The sequence below is a fragment of the Hemibagrus wyckioides genome, linkage group LG20, assembly GCF_019097595.1.
Source record: "Hemibagrus wyckioides isolate EC202008001 linkage group LG20, SWU_Hwy_1.0, whole genome shotgun sequence".
In the NCBI taxonomy this organism is placed as follows: domain Eukaryota; kingdom Metazoa; phylum Chordata; class Actinopteri; order Siluriformes; family Bagridae; genus Hemibagrus; species Hemibagrus wyckioides.
This window is the reverse complement of record NC_080729.1, coordinates 1,001,917-1,019,416: the sequence shown is the minus strand read 5'-3', so window position 1 is coordinate 1,019,416 and position 17,500 is coordinate 1,001,917. Positions and strand designations below refer to the sequence as shown.

General features: G+C 40.9%; 1 protein-coding gene across 2 annotated transcripts in view; it reads right to left on the bottom strand.

Moving 5' to 3' along the window:
* The window catches only part of jph1b (junctophilin 1b), a 27,901-nt gene extending 12,426 nt beyond the window's left edge, over positions 1-15,475 (bottom strand). Inside the window, exons 1-2 of one of the 2 annotated variants that reach the window (XM_058418402.1) lie at positions 14,817-15,475; positions 9,653-10,406 (exon numbers count right to left, since the gene is read on the bottom strand). In XM_058418402.1, coding sequence (XP_058274385.1) covers positions 9,653-10,406; positions 14,817-15,195 — 1,133 coding nt within the window. In that variant the 5' untranslated portion in view covers positions 15,196-15,475. The remainder of the gene's footprint in view (positions 1-9,652; positions 10,407-14,816) is intronic. The other variant, XM_058418401.1, reaches the window with a different exon arrangement.
* Positions 15,476-17,500: the final 2,025 nt, after the last annotated feature.

The window sequence follows — 17,500 nt, the reverse complement described above, 5'->3', positions numbered from 1 at the left end:
CCTTTAGTCCTGAAATAATACGGCATGAGGGTACAAAACACTACAGAGACAGCGCCGTGTACCGGGTTTCACACTTTACTGGAGCTCACTCACTGAGAATAACCAACAGAACCATGATGATGATGATGATGATGATGAAGGTGGTGGTCCGAGATGTCTGAAAGCGATCCTGTCGTGTATTATGTAAAAAAAAAAAAAAACAGAAGACAGAAGGTAATGATACTGACCACATCCTGTAAGGCCAGCTTCTCCTGAGTGGACAGTTATTACACTGTTATAACAGAAGAGAGATAACAGGAGCTGGTTTTTTTTAACCTTTCACATTAAAACAGATAAAGTGTGTGACGTCTCCGTCTTTAACCGATAATAAAATCACACAGTGTAGTGGAATAAGAGGAATAAAGCAGGCACTGTTCCAGGTAAAGCTCAGTGTGAAGGCGTTCACCTGAGCACAAGGTGATTTATTCATTTGCTCAGATGAGCGTGTGTCATGTTTGGTGCAGATGTTTGCTTCTGGTTAAATTTTTTTCTGGAGTGTGTGACACATCACGACGGTTTTCATGAACACACACTCCGAGAGTCAGAGCCTGAGACTTCACCAACACGACTACGACACTCCCGTGCGGATTAGAGCGCCTCGTCAATCTGTGCAGGTTCGTCTAATCTGAAAACATGCGGCGCGAAGCCTCGGGCGGACTGGGAGATCCCAGCTCCAAGTGATTACACGATTCATCAGGTATCACAGGATAACGAGGACACTGCTGTGAGGATACACACTTCTCACATCACAGGAGAGAACGTTTAACTGGAAGAGAGCAGAGGAGGAACTCAGACGTCACACACAATCGGACCCCCATCATTTCCTGTCCGATTCCGTCCCCACTGACCCTCACACTTCACATGCAGCAATCAAGTTCTGTCCCATTTGCCCCAGTGCTTTCCTTATATGGTCGTCGCTTCCTGCTTTTCTTTCTCTGTACCGTGATCCCTGCTGTTCCGCAGTGTGTTAAAGTTTCTGTGTAAAATCCATACTCTGAATCGAATGAGCCGAATTTCTGATCGGTGACCAAAATATTAAATAATAAACACATTTATTAATATAAACACTGAATTTTTATCCCATTCTCCATTCACCCAGAAACCTCCTTTCACCTTTCAAGTACATTTCAAATCTCTCTGAATTAAATCTTTTATCCTGAGCTTTATTTCCTACACATAAAAAATATTCTCCGTATCCTGACCCTCAGACACGAGAAACATCCAGACTGAGAGATTCATCTGAACTTCTTTTCAGTAGTTTTGTCTTTTGTTGCAGTCAGGTCTGAGCAGAATGATGTACTTTTTATTTAATAATTATAAGAAATGATTAAACTGGAATTCTGAACATTAGGAGTTTCACAATAAAATATAAACATAAACAATTAGTTTTATTTATTTATTTATTTATTTATTTATTTATTTATTTATTTATTTATTTATTGTAACCTTTAACTAAATGTGTGATGAATTCAATTGTCTTCTTTTTATCCTATACAAATTAAAATGTTGCACTTTTAACAAAAACTATAACGCAAAATAATAATTATTGTTTCAATAAATATTTTCTGGATGTTTAAGAGGAAAAAAAACTCTGTTAGGGTTCGGCTTTAATCCGAGTCCAAAACAGAAGCAGAAGAAAATCCCTGAGGCACAAATAAATATTAATATCGATAAATATCCTGACTCTAGTCTAAAACATGAGAGTAAAAACATGAGAAAATCCCAGGAGATGCTAAGGAAGTGGAAAAGAAGTGAAATAAATCCAAACCCGCTCATCAGTACATCGATCCCGAGCCGGACGCCGCGCCATCAGCAGAAAGTCCAGCAGGATTCAGTTCCTGAACGTTTACCAGCAGACCCTCGCTCACCTTCTGTGTTAAATCATTTAATCTTTTTCTTTATACATTTTTTGCATTTGTGTTAAAAAGCCTAAAAACCATGTACTACACAACGTGTCTCCTGATTTATTTTTGCCCTAAAATAGCGTTTAAATGCAGAATAACACTCACAGCAACAGATAAAACTACCATAGCAACAAGAAGAGGAAACATTGACCATATAAGGCAATACACAACAGCTAGGTGCAAAACATGAGGGGACAACCGGGACAGAATTAGAGCTGAGGAAAAGCTTAACATTTAACGTCGTTAATGCGCTCATTAACATTCATTAAAACTGAATGTCTGCATTAATAAAGAAAGTTATCCGCTATTTGTTTACGTGTGACTATAATCCAAGGCTTTATTCTGTCCACGAACAAATATACACAAATTTAATGACACCATTCTGAATAGGTGAAGTCAGGGCATGGGGTATAAATATTGACACCCACCATCTAGCCTCACCTGTGCCAATTAACTGCTACGAATATTAATTAAAGCATTAACTCATTAATTAAAGGATGAACTCTGAAATCTGTTTTTAATTTATTTTATTTAAATCATATATCAAATAATAAATCTATACGTTTAGTATCATAACGTTATAGGTGCTTTTGTAATGAATGCACTGTGTAAAATACCATAAATTAAGAAAATCATAATGTACACTGTGACGCTTTATGCTTTTTAAAATGTTTTTAAACTAGTAAAAATGTTTTTTAAATAATTAATAATAACTAAATAAACACTACTTTTCTGCGCTGTGTTTAAACACCAGTTCTGTCAGGAAAGGTGAAAGATGTTATCAGGTATAAACTTTCACACTTAGTGAGATTCTCAAATCCTAAAAATCTCTTCAATGTCAAACACGAGAACGACAGAAATCATCGGAGAGAAAAAAAAAGCAGAAACGTGTGAACGAGTAAAACACTCTAACGTGCGATCAGCTACACGATCAGCTACACGTCCAGCTACATGTCCAGTTACACAATCAGCTACATGTCCAGTTACACAATCAGCTACATGTCCAGTTACACGATCAGCTACATGTCTAGTTACACGATCAGCTACATGTCCAGTTACACGATCAACTACACGATCAGCTACACATCCAGTTACACGATCAGCTACACATCCAGTTACACGATCAGCTACACATCCAGTTACACGATCAGCTACACGATCAGCTACACATCCAGTTACACGATCAGCTACATGTCCAGTTACACGATCAGCTACACGATTAGCTACACATCCAGTTACATGATCAGCTACAGGATCAGCTACACGTCCAGTTACACGATCAGCTACACATCCAGCTACACGATCAGTTACACAATCAGCTACATGTCCAGTTACACGATCAGCTACACATCCAGTTACACGATCAGCTACATGTCCAGTTACACGATCAGCTACACGATCAGCTACACATCCAGTTACACGATCAGCTACATGTCCAGTTACACGATCAGCTACACGATCAGCTACACATCCAGTTACACGATCAGCCACATGTCCAGTTACACGATCAGCTACACGATCAGCTACACATCCAGTTACACGATCAGCTACAGGATCAGCTACAGGATCAGCTACACGTCCAGTTACACGATCAGCTACACATCCAGCTACACGATCAGTTACACAATCAGCTACACATCCAGCTACACGATCAGTTACACAATCAGCTACACATCCAGCTACACGATCAGTTACAACATCAGCTACATGATCAGCTACACATCCAGCTACACGATCAGTTACAACATCAGCTACAGGATCAGCTACACGATCAGCTACACGTCCAGTTACACGATCAGTTACACGATCAGCTACACGTCCAGTTACACGATCAGCTACACATCCAGCTACACGATCAGTTACACAATCAGCTACACATCCAGCTACACGATCAGTTACACAATCAGCTACACATCCAGCTACACGATCAGTTACACATCCAGCTACACGATCAGTTACACGATCAGCTACACGTCCAGTTACACGATCAGCTACACATCCAGCTACACGATCAGTTACACAATCAGCTACACATCCAGCTACACGATCAGTTACAACATCAGCTACATGATCAGCTACACATCCAGTTACAAGTTCAGCTACACAATCAGCTACACAATCAGCTACATATCCAGCTACACGTCCAGCTACATGTCCAGTTACAAGATCAGCTACATGATCAACTACATGATCAGTTACACGTCCAGCTACACAATCAGCTACACAATCAGTTACACGTCCAGCTACATGTCCAGTTACAAGATCAGCTACACAATCAGCAACACGATCAGCTACATGTCCAGCTACACGATCAGTTACACAATCAGCTACACAATCAGCTACACATCCAGCTACACGATCAGTTACAACATCAGCTACATGATCAGCTACACATCCAGCTACACGATCAGTTACAACATCAGCTACAGGATCAGCTACACGATCAGCTACACGTCCAGTTACACGATCAGTTACACGATCAGCTACACGTCCAGTTACACGATCAGCTACACATCCAGCTACACGATCAGTTACACAATCAGCTACACATCCAGCTACACGATCAGTTACACAATCAGCTACACATCCAGCTACACGATCAGTTACACAATCAGCTACACATCCAGCTACACGATCAGTTACACGATCAGCTACACGTCCAGTTACACGATCAGCTACACATCCAGCTACACGATCAGTTACACAATCAGCTACACATCCAGCTACACGATCAGTTACACAATCAGCTACACATCCAGCTACACGATCAGTTACACAATCAGCTACACATCCAGCTACACGATCAGTTACACAATCAGCTACACATCCAGCTACACGATCAGTTACACAATCAGCTACACATCCAGCTACACGATCAGTTACACAATCAGCTACACATCCAGCTACACGATCAGTTACACGATCAGCTACACGTCCAGTTACACGATCAGTTACACAATCAGCTACACATCCAGCTACACGATCAGTTACACGATCAGCTACACATCCAGCTACACGATCAGTTACACAATCAGCTACACATCCAGCTACACGATCAGTTACAACATCAGCTACATGATCAGCTACACATCCAGTTACAAGTTCAGCTACACAATCAGCTACACAATCAGCTACATATCCAGCTACACGTCCAGCTACATGTCCAGTTACAAGATCAGCTACACAATCAGCTACACGTCCAGTTACACGATCAGCTACATGATCAACTACATGATCAGTTACACGTCCAGCTACACAATCAGCTACACAATCAGTTACACGTCCAGCTACATGTCCAGTTACAAGATGAGCTACACAATCAGCTACACAATCAGCTACACGTCCAGTTACACGATCAGCTACATGATCAACTACATGATCAGTTACACGTCCAGCTACACAATCAGCTACACAATCAGTTACACGTCCAGCTACATGTCCAGTTACAAGATCAGCTACACAATCAGCAACACGATCAGCTACATGTCCAGCTACACGATCAGTTACACAATCAGCTACACAATCAGCTACACATCCAGCTACACGATCATCTATATATCCAGCTACACGATCAGCTACACGTCCAGCTACACGATCAGCTACACATCCAGCTACACGATCATCTATACGTCCAGCTACACGATCAGCTACACATCCAGCTACACGATCAGCTACATGTCCAGCTACACGATCAGCTACATGTCCAGCTACACGATCAGCTACACGATCAGCTACACATCCAGCTACACAATCAGCTACATGTCCAGTTACACGATCAGCTACACGTCCAGCTACACGATCAGCTACACGTCCAGTTACACGATCAGCTACACGTCCAGCTACACGATCAGCTACATGTCACGCTGCACTCGTCTTTTTTAAAACTTTTATTAAAGCATTTATTTCAAACGTTTCTGTGTGAAAAACAGACAGAGTGAAACGCTGACCAGCTTCATGGACATGAATAGCTGCTTAAGTGTAGGGGCTCCACACACACACACAAACACACACACACACTAAACATGCTCAGTCTGCTGAGTGCTGCAACAGATGACAGGCGCACAGATCGACTACTGTATCAGTCGCAGCGTTTTATTCTGGTCAGCACTGAGGAGCCAAATCCTGCCTTGCCTTATTTAGTCAGCAAGCAGAGAGAGAGCGAGAGAGAGAGAGAGAGAGAGAGAGAGAGAGAGAGAGTGTCTCTGTACATTCCTCATCTTCCCCTCAGTGCTTATCTCTGCTCTCTGTAACAGAACTCAAACGCACAGAGAGAGATTTTATTCGTCCTGCTGCTCACTCCTTCATCCCTCAGCACTGTTCACTTCTGCGCTCTGATTGGTCAGAAAACGTTGATTCATTTTCTGGAACAGGAGCTCTGACATGTCGATGCTCTCATACAGCTGTGTAGAGCGCACATGCTACGCTGATCAGAACAGATTAACAGACCGTGAGTGATCTATTAGGAGACGGTTATTTATTTATTTATTTATTTATTTATTTATTTATTTATTTATTTATTTATTTATTTATAAGTTTAAGTCTCCAGTGTCAGTGCTGTGGAACTTCACGCTTTCAGGACAGAGGAGTTTACACTCCTTTACGGTTTCTCAGTAACATGATGGACAGCAAGCTGAGTGTTTTTGTAAGAGAGAGAAACTGAGAGTGGAGAGGAAATGAGTGTGTGTAGCTGCTACAAGAGAAAACATTTATCATAAAAATGTTTACACACACACACACATGCACACACACAAACACACACACACACAGAGTTTATTCCTTTCCACAATAATCTTTATATTAAAATCTAAGTGATTAATTTTAAAGTAAAGTAAAGTTTATTAAGTGAATCATTCTGAGGTCAGTGATATGAAATGGACCATGTGGCTGTTTTGACCCGGATCATATTATTAATATCATTATTTAATTTATTTAATTTATTTTCCTGCCAGATTATAACACATTAGTCTAAATACTCAGCACAACTTAAATGTTTTTGGTTTTGTAGGTAACAAAAAATTTTATTTTAATGTTAGCTCACAATAGAAAATCTAGCAGTCATGGGAATAAAAGGAAATGTTAGCATAATGTGCTAATATTTAGTTAGCTGCTCATAGCTTGCTGTGTTCGTAGCGTACTGTCATTAGCATGTTCACACAAAATCAAGTAGCTGCTTCATTCTAAAATGCTGCTAAGGAGCAGAGCAGCTAGCACCTTATCATTCCTGCAGCGCTAACAGACTCGACTAGCTTCTGCTCATTATTAGCAGCATTAGCATTTATCACTGAAGTATTCATTTACACCCCCTGATTTAGCTTGCTATGCTAATTCATGCACTAAAGCTGCTTATAGAGTGAAAGACGAGGGGAAGAGCATTCGAGCTATTCGCTAGATATTTAGTTTCAGAGGTGATGAGTGGCTTAGTGTATTAATAGAAAGGAAACTAGCATATCTGTGTGTGCTAACTGGAGAAGTGCTCCGTTTTATGTGACAGGAAAAGTATCACAGCAGTATCACACTGACAGCTCACAGTTTCTTTGTGAGAAAACATCAATAAGAATACAACACTGTGTATATGCTTTGTGTACATGGATGTGATTGGGAGGCGGGGCTTTGTGTACATGGATGTGATTGGAAGGTGGGGCTTTGTGTACATGGATGTGATTGGAAGGTGGGGCTTTGTGTACATGGATGAGATTGGGAGGCGGGGCTTTGTGTACATGGACGTTATGGGACGCAGGGCTCTGTGTACATGTATGTGATTGGGAGGTGGGGTTTTGTGTACATGTATGTGATTGGGAGGTGGGGCTTTATGTACATGGATGTGATTGGGAGGCGGGGTTTTGTGTACATGAATGTGATTGGAAGGCGGGGCTTTGTGTACATGAATGTGATTGGGAGGCGGGGCTTTGTGTACATGGATGTGATTGGGAGGCGGGGCTTTGTGTACATGGATGTGATTGGGAGGCGGGGCTTTATGTACATGGACTTTGTAGTTGTGTCCCAGTTCTACTTGAAGTCACTTTTAAAGACAATCCTGCGTCATTGGGATCGATCCTCGTTAGTGTGAAAGCTGTAATTCAGACAAATCAAACCTGATTAAAATCTGGTATCGGTCCTGATCTGTACAGAGAGCAGTGTTGTGATGATGATTAGTAAATGATGAATTGTGCAGTTTGGAGTTTCTCATGCAGCTGCTCTCAATGCCTCTGTGATTTCATCACTAACACATCCGCTCAGCTCTGCATTGATTAGCTGTTCAGAGAGAGCTTTAGCCTGGGGGCAATAACGCCACTCATCTGAACACACTATTCTATTCAACAGGACCGAGCTCTCTCTCTCTCTCTCTCTGTGTATCTCTCTCTCTCTCTCTCTCTCTCTCTCTCTGTGTATCTCTCTCTCTCTCTCTCTCTCTCTCTCTCTCTGTATAACTCTTTCTCTGTATCTCTCTCTCCCTCTCTCTCTCTGTATCTCTCTCCCTCTCTCTCTCTGTATCTATCTCCCTCTTTATCTCTCTCTCTCTCCCTCTCTCTGTATCTCTCTCTCTCCCTCTCTCTCTCTGTATCTATCTCCCTCTTTATCTCTCTCTCTCTCCCTCTCTCTGTATCTCTCTCTCTCTCTCTCTCTCTCTCTCTCTGTATCTATCTCCCTCTTTATCTCTCTCTCTCCCTCTCTCTGTATCTCTCTCTCTCTCTCTCTCTCTCTCTCTCTGTATCTATCTCCCTCTTTATCTTTCTCTCTCTCTCTCTCTCTCTCTCTCTCTGTATCTATCTCCCTCTTTATCTCTCTCTCTCTCCCTCTCTCTGTATCTCTCTCTCTGTATCTATCTCCCTCTTTATCTCTCTCTCTCTCCCTCTCTCTCTCTGTATCTATCTCCCTCTTTATCTCTCTCTCTCTCCCTCTCTCTGTATCTCTCTCTCTCCCTCTCTCTCTCTGTATCTCTCTCTCTCTCTCTGTATCTATCTCCCTCTTTATCTTTCTCTCTCTCTCTCTCTCTCTGTCTCTCTGACAGAGATAGAGTTATTACTCCACTACATTAAATCTTAAACTCGTTTCTATCAGCATGCAGACTTTAATGATGCTGTTTGTTGTGATTTTATTTTTGGCTTTTAATCTTCACGGATCAAATTACATATAAAAGGATGGAGGTGATCACGTCTCGTTTCACACGTTTCTCTGCGATTTAAACTCTCACCACGTCTTTCTCTTCACAGAGCCAAACCTTTAATGTAGCGTCTTTGCTGTAGGTTTCTTTAATTTCTGGTTTAATTGAAATGAATTGTTTACTCCGCTTTTTCTCGCTTTATTTTGTGCCTCTCCATTTCTTCCTTGGCTCAGTATCTGGAACTGCTTTATCTTCACTACATCCTGAAGTCAGTACCTTTTATGGAGGTTCTGTAAAGATCTGGCTCTACTCACAATTCCCACGGGTCTCTACAAAGCTGTCATTTTTCACGTCCTATTATTTTTATTTGTTTCTTACTCAGCAGTGTATAGAAGAATAGCAGGAACATTTCCCTCAGGAAAGTTTTTATTAGCGTTACATACATGTGACTCCAGCGTGATTCTTCAGGCTGAACAAAACCGGGTTAGCTAGACAACAACAACGACTGAGATGTTTTCACGTTACACGACATTGTGACAGCATTTAGCTCCACTGTAACACGCAGGACAACGTTATATACAGAACGGATTAATAATCCTGTTCTCACCTGGAGGTGGCGATCTCCACCTTCGTCCTGGCGATGGCGGCCGCTCTGATCGCCCCTTCCACGGCGCGCTCCACCTTCTGTTTGGTCTTGGCGTTCTTCAGGGGAATGAGCTGCTTCTTGATGCCCCTGACGAGCACGTTGTTCTTGTACTTGCCCTCCTCGCGGGTGCCGTCGGGGAACACGGTGCAGCCGTAGCCGTGGCGTTTGTTGTTGGCCCACTCGCCCTCGTACTTCATGCCGTTGGATCGCTCGCTGATGCCGAAGCCGCTACGCTTGTCGTTCTTCCACTCTCCCATGTACGACTCAGTCGTGGTGGCATCCACGTTGTCCTCGGTCGGAGCGTTGTCCTCGTCCTCTCCGAAGCTGAGTGTGGAGTTGGCGTCGCTGGAGCTGATGCGGCTCATGGCAGCGTCGCTGCGTGCCGAGCTACGCTTACTGGAGATGGACGAACGTGAGTCCGACTTCCTCAGCTGCCTCAGGCTGCCGAACAGCGAGCCACGCCGGAACAGACCTTTCTTCCTGCCCGAGCTGAGCTCGCCATCGCTGTGGACGTTGAGCACGAAGCCGCCACGCGTCCCAGACGGACTCTCCGAAGAACGCTCGTTCAGGACGGAGCCGTTACTCTGCTCGCTGCGTAGGGAGGCGAGGGAAGTGCGCAGAGGTGAGCGGATGACCGCAGCCATGCCGTACGGCACGCTCTGTCTCACGCCGTAACCGTGACGCATCCCGCCCATCCACTGGCCCTGAAACGTTCCTGTCAATCACACAAACACGTGCAGTCGTTAAATACATCTGAACACAAGCTGAATAGTGTTGAACAAACATTGGCTTCACATCAGAGATTACACACCTTTATTACACCTCTGTTTACATGTCACATCTGTGTACGAGTTCCTGTGAACCAGCTGTTACTATAGAAACCATAAAGTACTAGCACAAGCTCAGATAGAAAATTAATCAACACTCTCTGACCAATCAGAATCCAGAATCCAGCTGATCCATATTTAAAAAAGAAAATATAAAAGATAACAATTATTATTAAAAAAGGCATTTAATATAAATAATAATAGTATCTAGATTATATAATCAATAAGATGAATATAATATAGTTCTAAGGGATTTATTTTCCTGTCCAGTGTGTTGAAGATTCTCCTACAGACTCATCATAAAACTATTCACTATCAAACCTGGCATGTACTGATCATCATTTACTGATCATCTGATCATCATTTACTGATCATCTGATCATCATTTACTGATCATCTGCAATAATTTGTACTGATATATTCAACAGGAAGAACATTGTGATGGTGGTCATGACCCTGAGTTCTTCTACATGAAGAGTGAATCTGTGCTTCTGAGACATGATCAGGAGAACGTTCCTCCAAACTAGTGTCGCTGCTGTTCACCTGAGGAGGTTCTAGAAAAGTCCCGAAAATAAAGCAGATGTTCTATTGATTGATGTTCTATTGAACATTCCAATGATGTTCTAGTGACAATTAACCCGAAACATGTCACGATGAGGAGTTTAATACGAGCGCATGCTAACCGCTCCGCTCTGCGGCGTGTGTAACTGGAGCTGTGGAATGACGAATGTGTGACGGAGTGGACAGTCGTCGCTGCCATATCTCTGTCCTGAACACACAGCGCTATTTTAAAACATGGAAGTAACCTGAGATATGGAGAAATTCGCAGCTTAAGCCAATCATAACCCTGCTTTATTCACAAAACACGCTTCATGTTTTCCGCCCAGGACGACCCGTCTCCCTCACGCCCGCTCGGCTCGTCAGGAACGTCGAGTGAAATTATTAAAGAGGAAGCAGATCTGTGTAAAATCTGATATTTTTTAGTTAAATAACTTATACAACGTTATTGCTATAACGCATGACACCAGGCAGCTGCTGAGTTCTGGATTCTGATTGGTCAGAAAGTTGTTGATTAATACTCCATCACAGCAGGTTTATATTAATACACTCACTCTGATACCTGATCGTTTCTATAGTAACAGCTCCTTCACAGGCGCTTGTTATTGTATGAAGTGTGGAAGGAGTCTCCAGTGTCAGTGCTGTGTGACAGTCAGAGGTGAAGCTGAGAACAGGAAATTGGATATTCTACAATATTAAATGTATCTATGAATGGATAAAAATAATAAAAGATATAATCGTTGGTAAACTGCAGTGGTATTAGAGGAACATCACACCCTGTCACCTCCTTCATCTTATTCTCTTAATTGCTGAACTTATTAAAATTTTCATTTCTGTTAGATTATTCAGAGCAGCTCCATGTTTATTGTCAGTATTATAAGATAAGATAAGATAAACCTTTATAGATGTATCTTGAGCCGCTGCTTTAAAGAGCAATATCATGACAGAAACATAATTAATATCCTCTAATAAACAGATTCTGAGGTTCCAGACTATAAAAGACCACACCCATTAAGAGGACAATACAGGTAGATTTAGCTAGCTATATTTCAGGACACCATTATTTCATCAACCATTTCCAATCAGCTGAACACAAACTCCAACTAAACCAGGATCGATGCTGATCTTCAGCTCTGTGTTGGTTCCCAGCGACTCTGATCTGAAGTGTAGCAGATATTACTATTATTAGCCGTGACCTCTATGACTGACCGGCCCGCTCCAACGCCATAGATAATACAACACCAGCAGCTCGGGTCCGACTCAGACGTACTTGTAAATTTGGGCCAGAGTTTAGACACCATCGCAAAAGTACATAAGTGCCGGCTCACAAACTCAGGAAAAATGTCCTTACATACGTTCATATATTTGCTACAGATTTATGTGATGTCATATTATATACTGTATGTAGACTGCATACACAGGTTATGAACACTTATAAAGACTAGTTATAATACACATAATATTCATTTCTGTCATTTTAACCGTATATTCAGTCTTCCTTACATCAAGACATTTTTATAGAGGCTTATGCAGTGTTATGTAGACTTAAAAACTTATAGGGTAGAAATATATTATAAATGTATATAAGTGTTAATAATTATTTAATCTACTGTCCAGTCCTTATATAAAGTCTTATATGCCTTCATAGGTACTAGTCATTATATATATATATATATATATATATATATATATATATATATATATATATATGTATATATATATATATATATATATATATTTATATATGATATATGTATATATATGTGTGTGTGTGTGTATATATTTATATATATATATATATATATATATATATATATATATATATATATATATATATATATATATATATATATATATATGATGTCTTAATACATAGAGCTTTATGTATAAAGTGTCAAGTATAACCTAATGTAGTGGCATATGGAACATTATAGAGTCGTACATCAGCTCTGCAGTCTACACATGTGAAGTCATAGTGCTAATATGTAGCCTTATATGGAGTCATATACTGTACCATCTGATATGTAGCCTTATGTAGTCTTATAGCTGACATTTCATTAAGCTGAATTATTGTGACTTAATTTTTAGTCTCACTGTTCAGTGCTATGTAGTGTTATGTAGGCTTATATGTAGTCATTTAAAGTCTTAATAAGTCACCTTATAGAATTATATATAGTCCTATGTAGTCCTGTGTCATCCACGTTCATGACTAACAATTAACCTGTCTAATAGGTCTATTTTATAATCTATTGTATTTCTTAATATTTCATCTTGTATGTAATCATTAAATCAATAAACTCTTGATATTCTGTCTTATATGAAGTACAGGTTATATACTGTACATGACCTTATACTATGATCATGCAGTCTTACTTCAGTTTTATAACCCTTTTATGAAATGTTATGTAGTCTTATGTAGGCTATGCAATTTTATTCTTAAAAAGTCTTAAAATCTAGCCTTCCTAGGGGTTATATACAGAGTACAATCTGATACATAGCCTTATGTAGTCCTATGTATCTTTAATAAGCTAAAGAATGGGAGCTATGGGTTTTAATATGTAGTCTTATAACTGTTCATATCCAGACTTAATGTTCTGTCTTTTATTATGTTTTATAGCACATGTAGTCTTACATGCAGCCCTGTGCAGTGGGAATATGCAGTTATTACATACACAGGCTTACTATTCAGTCTTATGTAGTCTTTTAAATTCTTATATGAGAGGTTACACAGTCTCATGAAGCCTGTGCCATTTTAGTCATAAATGCAGTCATTAAAGTCCTAAAATGTAGCCTTATATGGAGTCATATATGCAGTAAAATCTAATAAGTTGTCTTATGTAGCCTTAAATAAGCTTAATACAGGCACTACATTAAACTGTCATATGGGGTTTAACATGTAGTCGTCTGTGTAATTTTACATCCATTAAAGTCTGATCAGTGTATGTAAATCTCGTCTTCTGCTTTTATGAGCTTTATTATCTACAGTCTCATAGCTTGTGTAGTCTTATGTCACCTTATAAAGATGTCCATGAAGTATTTTATATATTAGCATATGTACACTAATCATAACTCTGTCATTTCTCCTGCCTTCTCAAACACACTGTAGTCTGAACAGAACATTTTATACACAATCTTTGTCTCTTATTCAACCTTCTCTAGTGCTATAATGTCTTTATGACATGTTAACTATAAGCTTATATAAACTTGACATTTCATATTTTGCCATATTATATTTTATATTCCATATTATATTTTCTATTTTGTGTAATATTACATGCCCTAATATATTTCAATCTTATATCTCATATTTATGTCTTATATAAAGTCTTTATATGTAGCCTTATACAACCTTATGCCGCCTTATAAAATCTTATGTTAAGCTTATGTAAACTAGTCGTATCATTCACACAATCTACCCTCTGTGTATAATGCATTATTAATATTTAGTCTTACATAAATCTTTAGATGTGGCCTCATACATCCTTATGTTTTCTTGTGAAGTATTTATAACACGTCATATACAAGCTTATGTAAATTAGTCATATGACTCACATAGTCTGCCTTCTGTGATATACTGCAGTATTAATATGTAGTCCTACTGAAAGTCTTTAGAGGTGTACAACCTGGTGTCGTCTTATAAAGTCTTCATGGCGTGTTATAAGGCAATACAATATGAACTCTTGTATAGAGCACACATTAAGGAGCCTCAGGTGACCGGAGGCTCAGTCGCTGAAACTCACCCCCGTCCCCGTAGGTCTCGACTCCGTAGCCGTCCTGCAGCCCGTTACTCCACGTGCCCTCGTACCTGGCGGAGGTGTTGAGGCTCTGGCGCACACCGTAGCGCCCCTTCAGCCCGTGACTCCACTCTCCCCGGTAAAGCCACCGACCCTTGGCCTCCACACCGAGCCCGTGCCGCTTGCCCTGCGCCCAGTGGCCCTTGTACGTGTTGCCGCTGGGCCACGTGTAAACGCCGACCGCCTCGAAGCCGTTGCGCCACGAACCCGAGTACTCGCCCTGGCCCTTGGGGCCGGTGCAGACGCCGTGCCCGTGGGCTTTGCCGTCCGCCCAGCCTCCGCAGTACGTTCCGCCATCGTCGAAGTCGAACCGGCCGCCCGTCATTCAGCTTCCAACAACAAAACAAACCGCGCGCGCCTCGGTGCCTGGTGTCGTTACTCGGCTGATCAGGCGTGAGGATTCGTGATAAAGAGATGAAATCTGAGAAAGCGGTGCCTGGAAAACGGGGAGAATCTGGTATCCGCGCGCATCTGGCTCGATGTCGGTGGAGGGGAGCGCGCGCGCACACCGGAGGCCGCACGCGCTGTCAGCGCCGTTAGTCGCTTTATGATCCTCTCTCTCCCCCCGGAGCGCGAGAGAGGAGGAGAGGAGCAGAGGAGACCAAAAGTAGTGGTGAGGGGAGACTCGTCAACGAATCGGTTCTTTTTTGCCTTTAAATGATTCTTTAAGTGAATCATTTTTGGAGAATCGATTCTCACCACTAATGATTATTTTTTTTAAATACCTGAAGAACTGATCCTAATTTAGGGAATCACAAACTTCCTGCAGCCTGAGACTCTCTGCAGATGAAAAGCGTTTCCACCTAATGCCTCATCATTTCACTGTCACGGAAATGCGGAGCGTGTGAATCATTTATTCGATCCATTCGAGCTTCTTATTCCTGAACTTTCCAGATGTCGATCTGACACACAGTGGATCACATTCACACTGCACTCCAGACAGTGTGTTTCAAGATCAAGTTAAAGTTTTATATCTACTATCAATTTCTTATCCAAAGATCCTTACATCTATAAAAATCTGAGAAACACGACACTAGTTAATAGGGATCATCATCACTTTCATCTGATATGGAAAAAAGTAATATCTTGGTTCTAACTGGCTGATTGTTGAAAGATGCACGTGCAAAGAACCATGCAGGGTCATACAGACATTTGAATCCTTTATGAATATAATGTGTTTTCATCAGTGGATTGTTATTTTTCTCAATTCCATTATCAGTTCCAGCCATTTGATTTATGACAAGAACAAAAACAACAGAAACTTATAATAATAATAATAATAATAATAATAATTATTATTATTATTATTTATTTTCAACAAAATCAGGCAGATTATTTCAATGTGTAAAATAATATTATTTAATATAATATAATTATTTAATTATTTATATATTTCCTGGAGACCAAAGAGTCGTTAGTTTACAGGTAACATTAATTATGGACATAATAACTGCCTCTGTCCTGTGCACGTGAATGAAGGATAGCATGACATCTTAGATTCCATCTAAAAACTTAAATTCTAACGCTTCTCTAAATGACCAGCAGGGGGCAGTCATTACAACTGTTCACTGTTCCTATATTAACAACGACGGTTTTAATGATATAAGTTTATAATATTAACATAAACTCATAAAGCAAAGCCATGGTCCAAAAGCTCCTCATTCAATTGATTCTCCAAGAGACCAACGTTATTTCAGAATTTTAGGGAGGTGCAGGGGAGCAGAGAGAGGGCACGAGCACACTCAGGGGTGGCATCTAATTATAGGACAAGAGTGTGTTTGTTAAAATAACATGAGCTATATCCAGTACAGGACACCTCACTCGGCTAACTGTGTTGTAATTACAAGGTAATAAAGCTCACAGATGTAATTTAAGGTCAAGGTTTTGGAGGCATTTATGGCGACACGAATCAGCTGCCACTCTGTGTAGTCACGTGACCATGCTCTGCGAAACAATCTTCACCTTTACTCTGAAAAAAAAAAACATTTACTTTCAATTACATTGCCCTATAGTTTGTTTTTGGACCTGTGTATCCTAGTTTTATTTGTTGTTGTTGTTGTTTGATTGGTTGGCTGTTTGTTTAATCCTGCTTTCATCTTTTATTTAGGGCGCGTGCGTGCAATTCTTTCCGGTTATTGTGGTGCAAATCTTGGCAACACGGAACACGGTCTCTGTGACGGCATGATCTGCGTTGAATCAAAGGAATCAAATATCGCGAGTCGACTCTTTGTTTGTTCGGGAGAGTCGAATCGAGTGGATGAAGTGATTCCTAAAGGTTCATCTCTAGCCCGAAGCGGCACGAGAGACATCTCACTGATGACGTCAATCCCGCTTGTCCCCGCCCACCGTGCTCTGGTAAAGGGGCTCGTGAAGGATTGTAATAAATTACTGAGAAGGTGCGCGTGCAGGAATATCGCTCCGGACCTCAGGTTTAGCAGTAAGGACGTGTTCTGGTTGCCAGATTGTGTGATTTTACTCCGCGCTGTGACGCCTGGAAATGCACTGAACTTATTCTATTGTTTTTTAGGTCATTTTATGATCTGGTTTACCGTGTGTGTGTGTGTGTGTGTGTATGTATGTGTGTCTGTGTACAGTATGTGTGTGTGTGTGTATATGTGTGTGTGAGTGTG